Source organism: Sinocyclocheilus anshuiensis, unplaced genomic scaffold (genome assembly GCF_001515605.1).
Source record: "Sinocyclocheilus anshuiensis isolate Anshui unplaced genomic scaffold, SAMN03320099.WGS_v1.1 scaffold1762, whole genome shotgun sequence".
NCBI classification, from domain to species: Eukaryota; Metazoa; Chordata; class Actinopteri; order Cypriniformes; family Cyprinidae; genus Sinocyclocheilus; species Sinocyclocheilus anshuiensis.
Genome location: NW_015547656.1, coordinates 174,404 through 189,346, shown reverse-complemented (window position 1 = coordinate 189,346; position 14,943 = coordinate 174,404). Strand labels below are relative to the sequence as shown.

The window sequence follows — 14,943 nt, the reverse complement described above, 5'->3', positions numbered from 1 at the left end:
GTGTTTGTGCGTGTGTGTGTGTGTGTGTGTGTGTGTGTGTGTGCGTGCGTGTGTTTGTGTGTGCGTGTGTGTTTGTGTGTGCGTGCGTGCAAGTGCGTGCGTGTGAGTGTGTGTGTTTGTGTGTGTGCGTGCGTGTTTGTGTGTTTGTGTGTTTGTGAGTGTGTGCGTGTGCGTGTGTGTTTGTGTGTGCGTGTGTGTTTGTTTGTGTGTGTGTGCGCGCGTGCGTGCGTGCGTGTGTGTGTGCAAGTGAAGTCCTCTTCACTGAAGGACTTTTGTAGCTTTAATAAGAAATAAAGGAACTTTAATTCTTACAGTGAAGTCTATGCTGTTTTATTTTACATTCGATTATTCAGTTTCTGTAGCAGCTGTTAGCTGAATACTTTAGACTTGCACTGTTTGTTTCATTTGTATCTTTTTTCTGTTTTATTTGTCCTTTGCTTTTTTTGTTTTTTTATTGTATTAATGACTGTTTAATTATTTTCAATCATTTTTTGGACTTTTTTTTGTTTTTTTACACATATTAGTTACCCTAGTATTCTGCTGTGGAATTGGAAATTTCGCTTTATCGAATAATTTTGACTTGCACTGTTTGTTTCATTTGCATCTTTTTTTCTATTGTATTTGTCCTTGGCTTTTTTTTTTCTGACCTTTTAATTATTTTCAATAATTTTTTAAGGCTTTTTTTTTGTTTTGTTTTTTACTAATATTACTTACCCTAGTATTCTGCTGTCGTATTGAGAATCGTGAAATGTAGCTTAGATTGTATAATTTCGTGTGCGTGTGCGTGTGTGTTTGTGTGTGCGTGCGTGCAAGTGCGTGCGTGTGAGTGTGTGTGTTTGTGTGTGTGCGTGCGTGTTTGTGTGTTTGTGTGTTTGTGAGTGTGTGCGTGTGCGTGTGTGTTTGTGTGTGCGTGTGTGTTTGTTTGTGTGTGTGTGCGCGCGTGCGTGCGTGCGTGTGTGTGTGCAAGTGAAGTCCTCTTCACTGAAGGACTTTTGTAGCTTTAATAAGAAATAAAGGAACTTTAATTCTTACAGTGAAGTCTATGCTGTTTTATTTTACATTCAATTTTAAATTTTCTGTAGCAGCTGTTAGCTGAATACTTTAGACTTGCACTGTTTGTTTCATTTGTATCTTTTTTCTGTTTTATTTGTCCTTTGCTTTTTTTGTTTTTTTATTGTATTAATGACTGTTTAATTATTTTCAATCATTTTTTGGACTTTTTTTTGTTTTTTTACACATATTAGTTACCCTAGTATTCTGCTGTGGAATTGGAAATTTCGCTTTATCTAAAATGTAGATGTCATAGTAACATTATTTACAGAAAATATATATTTGATATATATCGCTATCTTTAAATAAATCACTCGTGTAAAGTTTTGGTTATGTGGCCTACTCATAATCATGTTTACAATATTGACCAAAATAATCGTGATTATGATTTTTGCCATAATCGAGCAGCCCTAAGTTTTAGTAATTTTGTTGTGTTTTTGTCACTTGTATTTTTTTTTAAATATGTCTATATACTTTTATTAATAAATTTTGAATTATTTTTATTTTTATTTACCGTTTTCACTTTAGTTAGTTTTAGTAATTTATGTTTTTTAATCATTTTATCAATTTAAAAAATGGCTATATAGTTGAATATTTTGACATTTTTATAATTCCATTTTAATTTATTAGTTTTAGTAATATAGATTTTGATTTTATTTTCCTTTTTTTGTTGTTGTTGTACGTTATTGTGTTTTTAAATGTCTATATTATGTTTATTAATTTTTATTTATTACTTTTTTAGTTATTTTAGTACTTCAAAACAAAAAAGAGAAATCGTGTCTGAGCAACTATATGAAATAAAATACATTTCAGTTCAAGTTGATTTTATTTCAGTTAATGAAGATGTTTTTTTATGGTTTTAAGGACCGTAAGCCTGATTCAGATCAATACATCTCTGACTCAATGCTCTTTCAGACCATTTTGGGAGATTTTCAGAAGGAGCAGGAAAAATTTGTCCAAGAGAAAAATGCAAAGAAAACAGGTATGGACATAGATGCATGAATCTGTAATTTTGTGCAGCTGTTTTGAAGGAACATCTTTATATACATTTATTTATTTGCACAAATCCTCAATCTTTTGTCTATAGACGCCGCGGTGCCGCCCTGGGTTGGATGCAACGAGGAGGAAACCATTCAGCAGCAGATACTCGCTTTATCCGCTGTGAGCTTTTCGTCCATATTTAAACAATTAGTACACTAAAATTGAAAATGTTTTTTAATTGAAATACTGTCTTAATATTTGACCCTCAGATGACTTTAACCCTCTGGTGTTGTTCGGTAATTTTAGACCATAAAAAAATGTTTTGAAATTTTAAAAATCGCTACTTCATTGGAATGGTACGAAACTCAGTGACTTTTATGGCAGTCGCTATGTGACCACAAAAAAAAAACCCACCCTAAAATATAAAGAGTACAAAACAGACACACACACTATTATACACACACACACTCTCTCTCTCTCTCTCTCTCTCACAGACACACTCACTCACAGACACACACACAGACACACACACACTCACTCACTCACAGACACACACACACAACCACACTCTATTATACACACACACACAACCTAACCCTGACCCACACACTCTCTCTCTCTCACACACACACACACACACACACTCACTCACAGACACACACACAGACACAGACACACACACACTCACTCACAGACACACACACACACAACCGCACTTTATTATACACACACACACAGCCTAACCCTGACCCACACACTCTCTCTCTCTCACACACACACACACACACAGACACACAACACACACACATATACACACACACACACACACACACACACACACAAATGAACTGGTGTGGCTGTTACAATATGGCATAATTGAGCCAGAAGACTCAAATAAGAGTTTGAAATCAGATTGATTAGCCTCTGATAAAGCATTCCTGTTCATTTTTGTTACATTTGGAAGCTTCTGTCACGAAAACAATTTCCTTGTATGTGTAAACATACCTGGCAATAAAGCTGATTCTGATTCTGATAAGGCTGTGGATAGACGTTGACGCTCAATAGTAAAAGTCCTTGTTTAAACTCTTGGAAAAAGAAGTGAACCTGTATTTTGCTGCTTCACAGAGACCATCAGACCGAAAACACCGCCTGTGGCCATCAGCGCTAAAGCCAAGGCTAGCGAGGTAGTGTTTTCTCCTCAGATCTGCGTTCTCATCACAGCTTTCAGTGATTAAGCGCCTCTGTTGGCTGTGTTAGCAGGAAGAGGAAGACATCTCCACCAGCCCCGGCGTGTCTGAGTTCGTGAGCGACGCGTTCGACGCCTGCGATATAAACCAGGAGGATCTGAGGAAAGAGATGGAGCAGCTGGTGCTGGATAAGAAAGACGGTGAGCTCGACAAACTTCACACACCTGCTTTCCACGACGAAGACTTCAGTGTTGCTGTTGTTACACTGTTATAGTTTTTGTTATTTTGAATTCGTTTTTTTTTGTTTGTTTTAATTTAATATATAAATAAATAATATATACATTGTATATATTAAAGCAATAAGCCCCAAGACGCCGTGGTTTACAGTGAATTTATAACAGCTAAGGGACGGGGATTATTGCTTTTATACAACGGTTATTCACATATACGTAGTAAGGTTTCACAAAATAAAACAGAGCAAATAAAGTGTAATGATATTAATAAAAACAGTATTCTTCAACCAAACAATGTAGTTCCTCAGAAACGGCTGTGGTTCCAACAAAGTGGTTACAAACCTAAACAAAGGTGTATGTTTGTAGAGTCATTTACAGCAGCTTTGAACGCGGCTCAGCCAATCAGAATCAAGCACCGGAACGCTCCGCTTTATAATGAATGTTTTGTCATTTTTATTAAGGTTTAAAAATATATAGTTTTTATTGAGTTAGATTTTTATTTCTTTTTTTGTTAGTTCTAGTTATTTTAACTTAATGAATGAATAAATGAAAATGAAATAATCGCTGAAATGTTTTTGTTTTTGGTGTGCAGAAACATTATTTATTTTCTTTACAGAAACATTTATTTCATTCGGTGTGCCACTTTTTAAATAGCACTAATAATGTTCTGCATTGTACTGATTTTTCTTTTCGCGCAATGGGTTTTTTCTTTCTTTTTTTCGATGAGACTTTTTATCATTATTTAGTTTTTCTTTGGGGTTTTTTCCCAGAGGAGGTTTTTTTTGTACATGGCATTGCTTTTTTTTTGTTATTATTAGTGCTTAATGATTTTTCTTTTTTGCTGAGTTTTGCTTTTTGAGGTTTTTTTTTCTTCTGCAGAATGGGGTGTTTATTTTACTTTGTTTTTATGTATGTATGTGTATATATATATATATATAAAATATTATTTTATTTTACCTTAAAGACTTGTCTGTTTCAAAAACCTTATTTTTTTCTTGTTTTTCCCCTCGTTATTTCAGTATCATTGATATACTGCTCTATTTTTTATTAATATTTTGAATTAGTTTTTATTTTTATATTTTCTGTTTTTATTTTAGTTAACGTTTTACAAATTATATTGTTTTTGTCATTTTTATTAGTACTTTTCAAATATTTCTATTTTTTTTTATTAAATTGTGATTTTGAATTGTAGTTTATTTAGTTGTAGTACTTTAGTGTTTTGTTTTATTGTAGTACTTCAGCTTAAACTAAATCGCTGAAATGTTTTAATGTTTTTAATGCGGAAAGGTTGTTTATATATGCCACTCTTTAAGTATTTGTACTAATAATGTTTTGCATTGTAACACTGCTTTTATTTATTTCTCTTATTGCGTAATGATTTTTAAATTTTTTTGCATGATTTTTTTATACGCCATAATGATTTTTTTATCATTGCATGACTTTTTTCTTCTCCCAGAGGAAGTGTTTAGTTTACTTTAAATTATTTTAACTTTCAAAATCCCGCTTTCCAAGAAAAAGTCTTCAATGTTTCTGGTTTTCCGACAGAAGAGACGGCCGACTGGGAGAAGGAGCTGCAGCAGGAGCTTCAGGAGTACGAGGTGGTCGTCGACCCGGAAAATCGCGAGGATAACTGGGACCGTGAGATTGAGGAGATGCTGCAGGACGACAGCTGAAGCGTGACAGCGCCTCCTCTGGTGTGGAGGACGCACTGCTGTGCCTCAGCGCTCAAATGAAGAAATCAGCAGGACGTTTCTACCATTTCATCAATCTGACCGGACTGAAATATCAGGATTTCCTATAAGAATGCTTAATAAATGCGATGTTTAGCAGTAGAGGCATTCGGTGAGGTGCCAACATGCACAGAACTAAGATCATAATTACTGAGAACACATAAATCAGGTTTAACTTTTCTTTCTGACTAATTTCTGCCACAATTTCTTCCTTCAGAGGTGTACAAGCGAACCGAAACTCAAAAAGCTGAACGGTTGTAGAGCTCCAACACTTATAAGCGCACATAAACTCGTGTGAAGGCAACTGTTTTAATGGCTTCTCATTCCTTTATTTGTTTTTGATTGCCGGTTTGATATTAGTGCTCTGATCATCGTCTGGCAGGTTTTGGTGAAGATGAAATCAAATTGAATTCCATATCTGTTTATTCATTCAGTGTATACATGTTTGTAAGGTGAGAGGTGTAATATAACTTTGTGTTTTTTCAACTTGCACCTTGTCTTATTACTTTAAAGATGATTTCGTTGCAGTAAATAAAGTCTAAAATCCTCTCTTTTCTGGTTTCTCCTTTAGTTTAATACACTGTGCTACATGCTATAATAATGCAGTTAATAAAAGAAACGTTTTATTTTACACAGCGTAGCGTAATTAATGACGTTTGTGTTTTTTATGTCGTTCTACATGCACATGCATGCTATTTAATGACATATTTGTGCCTTATTTAATGGCTCGTATGCATGTTTTTATTATTATTTTTTTATTACAAAACTTGTAGAAGCATACAGAAACAGGGAAGCGAGACATGAATATATTCAAATTAATATAAGTCAAATTAAGTATTATCGATACATAAAAGTGCAAAAATAAACTTGCATTCTTTTAGAAAAGTTGTCATGCATCAAAAGTTTGGCACTCTTTTTGTTATTTGTAAGTCTTAAGAGATGAAATGAGAGTCCAATTCAATTTTTTTGGTGCTTTTGATTATGATATTGTATTATTACTGTGGTATGCAACTGCAACCACATGTTCTGGACTTGGAAAATGTCTTGTCCATGTATGTAGGAATGTATTTGCTTCTGTCATTGTGCAGTGTCCGTGAGCCTGGGAAAGGCGCTATATTAATTAAACATTATTATTATTATTAACAAGAAAAAGGGGGAAAGACAAAGGAGATTTAAGCCATTTTTGCTTATGAATGAAGAATTTTGCATTCAATATAAGAAAATTAACAAATATGCATGTGTTTGCACCATGTGTTTGCACAGGTCAGTTGTTCGTCTTGAACGTGTCACTGCGCACGTAGACGTAATAGCGTCATTCGGGTTGCCAGGTGCTTGTGGAACCCGTTGAATTCGCCTTTGTTTAAACCGAGCGGCAACCTCCCGCTCTCTCTCGTGAAGCCAACACGGAAGTGACTTAAACTGTAATTCATCGACTGGCCGCTAGAGGCTGGCTGCAAAAGGGAGTCAGTCCCATAGATTCCCCATGTTAAAATGCCCAACTTTACAGCAGAAAAAAACGTTTACAGCCTGGTACAAAAAAATTATTTTGGTCTATATAGCTAATTTTGCCCTTCATGACAACTGTGAGGAGGGTGAATTTTTTTATAAGTCATCCGTTTAAATTATATTAAGCCTTAAAGTTCTGCATAATTAAGGGCGTGGCCACTTGAGTGACAGGTGGATTGTCACCGGCGTCGAACTAGGTGGGCGTGGCTTCAGCAACCAGCTCCCACCTCTTTGCACATTTTCGATTATCCGGGAGTGACACGCGGTGACCCGCTGCCAAGATGGCGACGGCCGGCTCCGCCCACTTTAGGCTTCAAAAACCTCTTCAGGAACCTACAGGTGACGTCACGGACACTACGTCCATGTTTTTATACAGTCTATGGTTTAAACATAATAAACCCAAGAGATGCATGCGTCAGTATTTCGACGGCAGTGCAGAAACATTGAATTTTATTGAGTGTCCATTTGTTGTTAATACAATTTAAAGTTGCCATTTTTAAATAATAATAAAAATCCCAACAATCATAATATTCATAACAATAATAATCTTTTGCATTGCATAACGCTTTATGAATAAATGTATTATGGCACATTTAGCCCTAATGTTTTTTTTGTCTTATTGTATAATGATTTTTTTTTACTTTATTTATTTTTAATATTATTTTATTTTGTTAATGTACATTTTGTTTGTGTTGTGGAGGGTTTTTATGTTTGCATTGTAACGCTGTACTAATATATTTTAGGGTTATTGTAGTTAACCTACAACTAAAACTATACAAAGAAAAAAAATTGAATAAATTGAAATAAAATAAACTTTAACTGAAATAAAATAATATAAAAAACGTTTTACTAAAGCTTTATTTCAAGGCAACATTTCTCATTTTGATTTAGTTTAACGTGATGTACTAACATAATTAAAAGTGAAGTAAAAATGAATAAACTATACAAAGCTAAACTACTAAAAATGACAAAAACACAAAATGAAAACTAATTTTTTATTATTTAAATTAAATAATAAAAAATTATAATTGTATCAGAGCAGGATGTTTATTTTAGTTTATTTTTAATATTAATGTTATAACATTTTATTTTGTTAATGTCGTTATTTTTCTGTCTGTGGTGGGTTTAAATTTAAATGTAAGTTCTGTGACGTCATGCGATGTTCCGTGAGGAGGGTTTTTACCGGAAGATCTGGCCTCTCGCGCTCAGTCCACGGTGGCAGCTGAAGCTAATGGAGGCGCGATGGCTCCGTTTCCCGACGAGGTGGATGTTTTTACCGGGCCTCACTGGCGCATGAAGCAGCTGGTGGGGCTCTACAGAGAGAAGGTTCGTGTCCGACCCGTTTTATGTGTCTTTTCACCCACTGAGAGTGTTTTTAAGGCGTCTGGTGGTGTGTTTGAGGAGTGCTAATGTTAGCCGCCAGCTAATACACAGACATCAGAGTTTAATGTGAACGTCTGATAACCATCTGATCTCAGATCAGCACGAACACATCTCTATTTTTACATATTATTCACATTTTTACATATTATGCACACGTAGACTGAGACTATGAGAGTTTAATATGAATGTCTGATCTCAGATCTGTAGGAAAACACGTTATTAAATGCAAAATAAACATCTTAAATCATCACAACATGCCTAAAAGGTTGCATTCAATGTGTCTGATCTCAGATCTGTAGTCATTTGTATCGAATAATAATAAAATAAACACTCAAACCCACGTGACATATGTAAATACGCAGTGTCTGATAATATTGCATATAATATATATTAAATACGGTTATTCTTTTGTTTCTTGTTGCATATTGATTCCCTAACACAATATTAACCTCTAAACACCTCATACTCATTGTAATCTGTGTATTAATATGCAACACCGATGTGAATTACGCCACATTTAGTGATTTTACTGAATTTAAATTTTATTAATTTTTATTATTTATTTATTTTAATCATTTATTTAAATTTATTTATTTTTGTTTAGGTCTTATTATTCATTAATTATTTTTATTTATTTTAATATTTTTTATATAGTTATTTTGATTTTTTTTAATTACTTATTTTATTTGTTTATTTGAATCAAGTTTTTAAATTTATTTTATTTATTTATTTAAATAATTTTTATTTAGGTGTTTAGGTCTTATTATTCATTGATTTAATTATTTGTATTATTTTAATCATTTTTATATAGTTATTTAGATTTTTTTTTATTACTTATGTATTTTATTTGTTTATTTTAATCATTTATTTATTTCAATAATTTTGTATTTAGTTACACAAACCCACGTGACTTATGGAAATGCACATTGTCTGATAATATTGCATATTATAATGTATATTAAATACGGTTATTCTTTTGTTTCTTGTTGCATATTGATATTTTAATATTTATTTAATATTTATTGTTACATAACCATTGTAATCTGTGTATTAATACATGCAACACAGATGTGAATGACGCCACATTCAGTGTGTCTGATCTATAATCAGATCATTTCTAGATTAAAACACACTTTAATGATGAATGTTTTGGACATTAAACTCATTAAAGCACTGAAATGAGGTGTAAAAGTGGCCTGCTTTAGTCTGATTCAGTCTGATTAGGTCGGTCACTCTAAACGAGTTTTGCATGGTTTCTGATGGTTTTAGTGAGTGTGCAGCTTTAAACAGACTGAATGGGTGTTTGGGTTCGTCCGTCACACATGAGAGTGTGAGAGTGTGTGTGAGTGAGTGTGTGTGAGTGAGTGTGTACCCTTAGACCTCAGTTTGAAAACCCCTAATCTAGAGAGGACGATGGCTGATATAATGCTAATATTTTACGAGCAGTTCAGTTTATTGAAGCCATTTGAGTCGTACATAAAATCTCAATATCAGAATGGCCAAATATCATCTGATTTGTCGGCCTGATATATTGGTCCATCACTACTGAATATGAAGCGGATTTATTTTTCTTGGGCAGATGAGAGAGAGATACTGGATTATTTATTATTCTGTCATATTTCATTGCTTTGTTTCGTGTGTTTGCATCCACAGCTGTCCAACACCAACTTCTCCAACAACAGGGACTTCCGCTTGTTTCTGCAGTCGCTCCTCGCCACGTTTGAGGAGTTCAAGATGCACGAGCAGATCGAGAACGAGTGCATCATGGAGCTGCTGCAGGAGCGCAGTCAGACCGTGTATCACGTGCACGCCGACAACAAGCTCTCTGAGATGCTGTCGCTCTTCCAGAAGGGGCTGCGCAGCGTCAAGGTGTGTGAGAGTGTGAGAGTGTGTGTGTGTGTGTGTGTGTCTGTGTGTCTGTGTGACTGTGTGTGTGTGTGTGTGTGTGTGACTGTGTGTGTGTGTGACTGTGTGAGTGTGTGAGTGTGTGTTTGTGTCTGTGTTTGTGTCTGTGTTTGTGTATGTGTGAGTGCGTGTGTGTGTGCGTGTGTTTGTGTGTGTGTGTGTGTGTGTGTGTGTCATGTTGGGTTGCAGCAGAAATGACTCTCTTCACCTGTAATATGGGGTGATGTTTGCTGCACTGATAATCTCTGATGCTGTCGCAGATGTTCAGCGGTCAGACCGACATGACGCAGACCTTAGTTTATGCCCTCATCGTGGTTTATTATAGTTAACTAAAACTAAATCCATAATAATAAAAAAGTGTTACTTGGAATAGAATAAAATATAAATACTTATTTTGTTTCTGCTAGTTGCCAAGGCAACATTTCTCATTTTCGTTTAGTTTAACTTGGTGTACTAAAAAAACTAAAACTGAAATAAAAATGTATAAAATAAATATTTCAGTCATTTTTTTACATTTTAATCCTATTTATTTAGCTATTTTTATTTATTTAATTTAAGTTTTTAGTGGTTTAATGCTTTTTTTGTATTTATTGTAGGCATTTTTTATCTATTTATTCAGTTTGTTAGTTTCTCATTTTCATTTAGTTTAACTTTGTTTACTAAAATAACTAAAACTAAAAATAATGTATAAAACTGTATAGACATTTCAAAAAATATTTTTGTCAATTTTTTTTATTTTAATAGTTTTTTTGTTTTTCATTATCTATTTTTATTTGTTTGTTTTAATCAAGTTTTTATTAATATTTTTAATTTATTTATTTTAATTATTCATTAAGTTAGTTTGATTTTATTTTTTATTCTTCATTTAGTTTTTATCATATTTTTGTTGTTTGTATTTTTATTTTACTATTTAAATGTATTTAAACTAATATTTTAGTCAATTATTTATTTTAATAATAGTTTATTTAGTGAGATTTTATTTTATTATCTATTTTATTTGTTTGTTTTAATCGTGTTTTTATTGATTTAATATTGTTTTATTTTTATTTTTATTTTTTTTTGAAGCTAGATTAAATTTTTTTTATTCTTTATTTGTTTTATCTTATTTAAAGCTTTTTTTTACTATATAGACATTAAGAAAAAACTAACAAAAATGACAAAAACAAACAACAAAATACTAAAACTAACTAAAAACAAAATGAAAAGTATAAAAATAAAAGCTAATTCAAAATATCAATAAATACTATAATAGTATCTCAAAGACGTGATTATACTAAAATAACACATGAATGAAAAATGCAGATGCACAAATGTTAGCAGCAGCAAAAACAGCCCGTTTATTTGTAAGGGACAGAGAAAAGTTGGAAAACAGTAATGGAACAACGTTTTAAATTATTATAAGAAACTATATTATATGTATAAAAATATATAATTTAAGTGGACGTCAAGATAAAATGCTATATTTAAGTATAACTGCTGTTCAGAATCATGCAAAAGGTTTTTGACTTCAATAGACAAAAGTCCATTTTGACGCATCAGGCCAAATTTGGGGAATTTTCCACTTGATTGTGTACAGGGCATTGGGAAATCCTGCGGGAAATGGAAAGAATGAAGATAGTGAGTGTCTGTAAACAGCGGCCTTATAATAACTGCGCTTATGAAATCAATTCTCATGTGGCATCAGCTTATGGAAAGCTGTTGTGTGTTGAAGTGTGTGTCAGTCTGGTTTTGATGGAGACACAGCGACTCCTTTATTAAGAAATGACTGGTCAATGGTCCGTGTTGAGTGCTGTTTCTGTGTTTCAGAGCGAGTGCGAGCAGCTGAATTACGCGCAGCAGCTGAAGGAGAGACTGGAGGCCTTTACCCAGGACTTCCTTCCTCACATGAAGGAGGAAGAGGAGGTGAGGCAGACACTTCTTCATCATGCTGGTACTACACTAGAGCAAAACAAACAGCACCCGCGGATCTGTAACTCTAGTGTTCACTAAACACACGTCTGGATTACATCACATGTTATTCAAATTGGTCTGGAGTACTTTACAGCGTACCATACGGTTTTTGTTTTGTTTTCATTTTATTATTTTATGTTTTATTTTAAAGTGTCTCCTGAGGTTCTATTAATAATACTTTATTCTATTTAGGTGTACCATACAATTCTGTAAGCTGTGATTTTTATTTTATTTTATTTTAAGTATCAATTAATAATCTAACCTTTCCATAAATATAATAAGCCTTTAAATTTCATTATAAATGTATTAGTCATGTTTGTATATAATACCAGAGGGAAGAGTTATATTTTGATTGTTTTCATTTTTCTTTATTTCTTTATTTTTACAATATACACCAACTTTACAAAGTTTGGGATCAGTACAACTTTTTTTTTTTTTAGTTAAGTCTCTTCTGCTCACCAAGGCTGCATTTATTTGATCAAAATTACAGTAAAAACAGTAAAACAGTGAAATGAGAGTGTGTGTGTGTGTGTGACTGAGAGTGTGTGACTGCGTGTGTGACTGTGCGTGTGTGTTGTGCGTGTGTGTGTGACTGCGTGTGTGTGTGTGTGACTGTGCGTGAGAGAGTGTGTGACTGTGTGAGAGAGTGTGTGTCTGTGTGTGTGTGAGAGTGTGACTGTGTGTGTGTGTGGTGTGACTGTGCGTGTGTGTTGTGCGTGTGCGTTTGTGACCGTGTGCGTGTGCGTGTGCGTGTGCGTGTGCGTGTGTGTGTGTGTGTGTGTGAGTCTGATATTTCTGCATGTATCCTCAGGTGTATCAGCCCATGCTGATGGAGTACTTCACGTACGAGGAGCTGAAGGCCATCAAGCGGCAGGTGATGCTGCAGCACTGCAGTAATCTCTCGTGGAGCTCCGCCGCAGACCTGCTGAAGGGCCTGAACCTCTGGAGCCACGCCGAGGAGCTGCACAAAGCCTTCAAATACTCCGACCACGAGAAGACCGAGGACGGTGAGATCGCATTCACAGCACCACCTCTAGGGCTGCACGATTCACTATCTAAAGATGAAGAAATTAAGACAGCCTTAAATATTAGTAGTGTAGTTTTACAGTTCTACTGTAAGTTATTATTGTTGTTGTTATATTTTTCTAAAGACTTAATTATTTATAGTAATTTTGTTGAATATTTCTATTCAGTAATAACAACAACAACAATAATAATTATTGTTATTATAAAACTATCAGTATGGCTATTATTTTATAGTTATATTGATATATGATCAAAACATTTTGGGCCATTTTAAGCTCGACAAACAAGCACAGCAAACTTTATTTATTTAAATTTATGGTTATTTATTCGTTTTAAATAATTTATTGAAATATATATTATATTTATATAATATGTAATATTATTTTTAAATTTAGTTATTTAATTTGTTGCATTTATTTTTTATATATTTTTCACTTGAATTATATTTAAAGTTTTCAAATAAATGCATGTTTCCAAAAGCAATGACTAAAGTGCCCCTATTATGCCATTATGAATATTGCCTTTCATGCAGTGTGTAATGTAGCTGTGTGTGAATGTAAACGATCTGCAAAGTTGTGAAGTCTTAAAAAACAATTTTTATTAAAAAAAATTCACTTTTTTTACTTTAATTCCACTTTCTTTACTTGAATTATATTCAAGGTTCAAGGAAATCCACTGTTAAAAAAGACAAGTAAAAAAAAAAAGTTTCATGGATGCATGATGCTTTCAAAGTCTGTGAGAATATTAACTATATTCAATTATAAATATTCTACATTAAAAATGTTACTTTCATATAGTTATATGAAATTATTGAATTATATTAAGTTAATAAGTGGAAACCCTTTAACAATGAGAATAAACATCTATTCTATTCCCACTGTTAAAAAGACAAGATAAAAAAAAAAGAAAGCTCAATAGATGCATGATGATTTCAAAGTCAGTGAGTAATTAAATTAAATTATAAATACAAGGCTACACGGCACAGTGTATTTTATTTTATTTAGACTCCAAAACAATATTAGGAACCTTAAAAACGGCATAATAGAGGCATTTTAAAATCATGAAATCATGATTTCAATATTGACAAGAATAATCATAATTATGATTTTTGCCATTATTGAGCAGCTCTAGCACTTATGTTTGTCCTGTTTACAATAAAACCATAAACATAATAATATAATAATAATAATAAAAAAAGATTTCATGCCACTTTGTCACCCCCTTCTGAGTTTAAAAAGGTTCTTTCTTTTTGATGAAATATATATATATTTTTTTTAAGGTATTTTTACCATTATAATAATAGAAAAAAAAAATTTCATTGATTTTTATAAATGCATCTGAAATTGTAATTGGAATTTTTTTTTTTTTTTTTTTACAATTACATTTTTCCCCAAATCGTGCTGTCCCAATATCTACCATGCACAGTGTACAATGTGACATACTTCTGCGTGAATGTTTAGTTGAAAATAATGTAGGACGGATTAGATATTTTGAATGTTTTTAGGCTGTGATCTTATTGATTCCGAGTTTAATCTCCTCTGCTTCAGCGGAGGAGCAGCTGAGTCGTGTGAGTGATGTGAGCTGTGAAGCGTGCTGCTGCTCTCAGAAGTCATGTGTAAGCGCTGCTGCTGGGGCTTGTGTTCTCAGAGCGGGGCACGGTCTCGGTGCTGCCGCAGGAGCTGCTGCTGAGGGTCTTCAGGTTTCTGGGGCCGGAGGATCTGTGTCGCTGTGGACAGGTGTGCAGCGTCTGGGCTCAGGTGGCCAAGACCGGATCTCTGTGGGGACACCTGTACCCCGTCCGCTGGGCTAGAGGTGCGCTGTAGCTCCGTCTGCTTTATTACTTCACTTCAGGAAGTGCAGAGAGACCTGGGTTATAAAATGAGCCACAATGAAGCCGGCATGATATTGTGGGGGGAAAAAGAGACGTAGGAACTTGATTTTATCAATTGTTGCTGATTGGATTGTGAAAAGTGAAATAAAATAATTAGAATA

General features: G+C 33.7%; 2 protein-coding genes across 2 annotated transcripts in view; both read left to right on the top strand.

Annotated features, from left to right (window-relative positions):
- LOC107702141 (synapse-associated protein 1-like) overlaps positions 1-5,790 on the top strand; it is a 9,099-nt gene extending 3,309 nt beyond the window's left edge. Inside the window, exons 3-8 of the mRNA XM_016504385.1 lie at positions 1,966-2,032; positions 2,138-2,241; positions 3,049-3,068; positions 3,131-3,215; positions 3,292-3,418; positions 4,997-5,790. Coding sequence (XP_016359871.1) covers positions 1,966-2,032; positions 2,138-2,241; positions 3,049-3,068; positions 3,131-3,215; positions 3,292-3,418; positions 4,997-5,124 — 531 coding nt within the window. The 3' untranslated portion in view covers positions 5,125-5,790. The remainder of the gene's footprint in view (positions 1-1,965; positions 2,033-2,137; positions 2,242-3,048; positions 3,069-3,130; positions 3,216-3,291; positions 3,419-4,996) is intronic.
- A 2,090-nt stretch (positions 5,791-7,880) lies between these two features.
- Positions 7,881-14,943, top strand: part of LOC107702140 (F-box/LRR-repeat protein 5-like) — a 15,430-nt gene continuing 8,367 nt past the window's right edge. Inside the window, exons 1-5 of the mRNA XM_016504384.1 lie at positions 7,881-8,013; positions 9,724-9,939; positions 11,782-11,877; positions 12,737-12,932; positions 14,599-14,770. Of these exons, the coding sequence (XP_016359870.1) occupies positions 7,930-8,013; positions 9,724-9,939; positions 11,782-11,877; positions 12,737-12,932; positions 14,599-14,770 (764 nt within the window). The 5' untranslated portion in view covers positions 7,881-7,929. The remainder of the gene's footprint in view (positions 8,014-9,723; positions 9,940-11,781; positions 11,878-12,736; positions 12,933-14,598; positions 14,771-14,943) is intronic.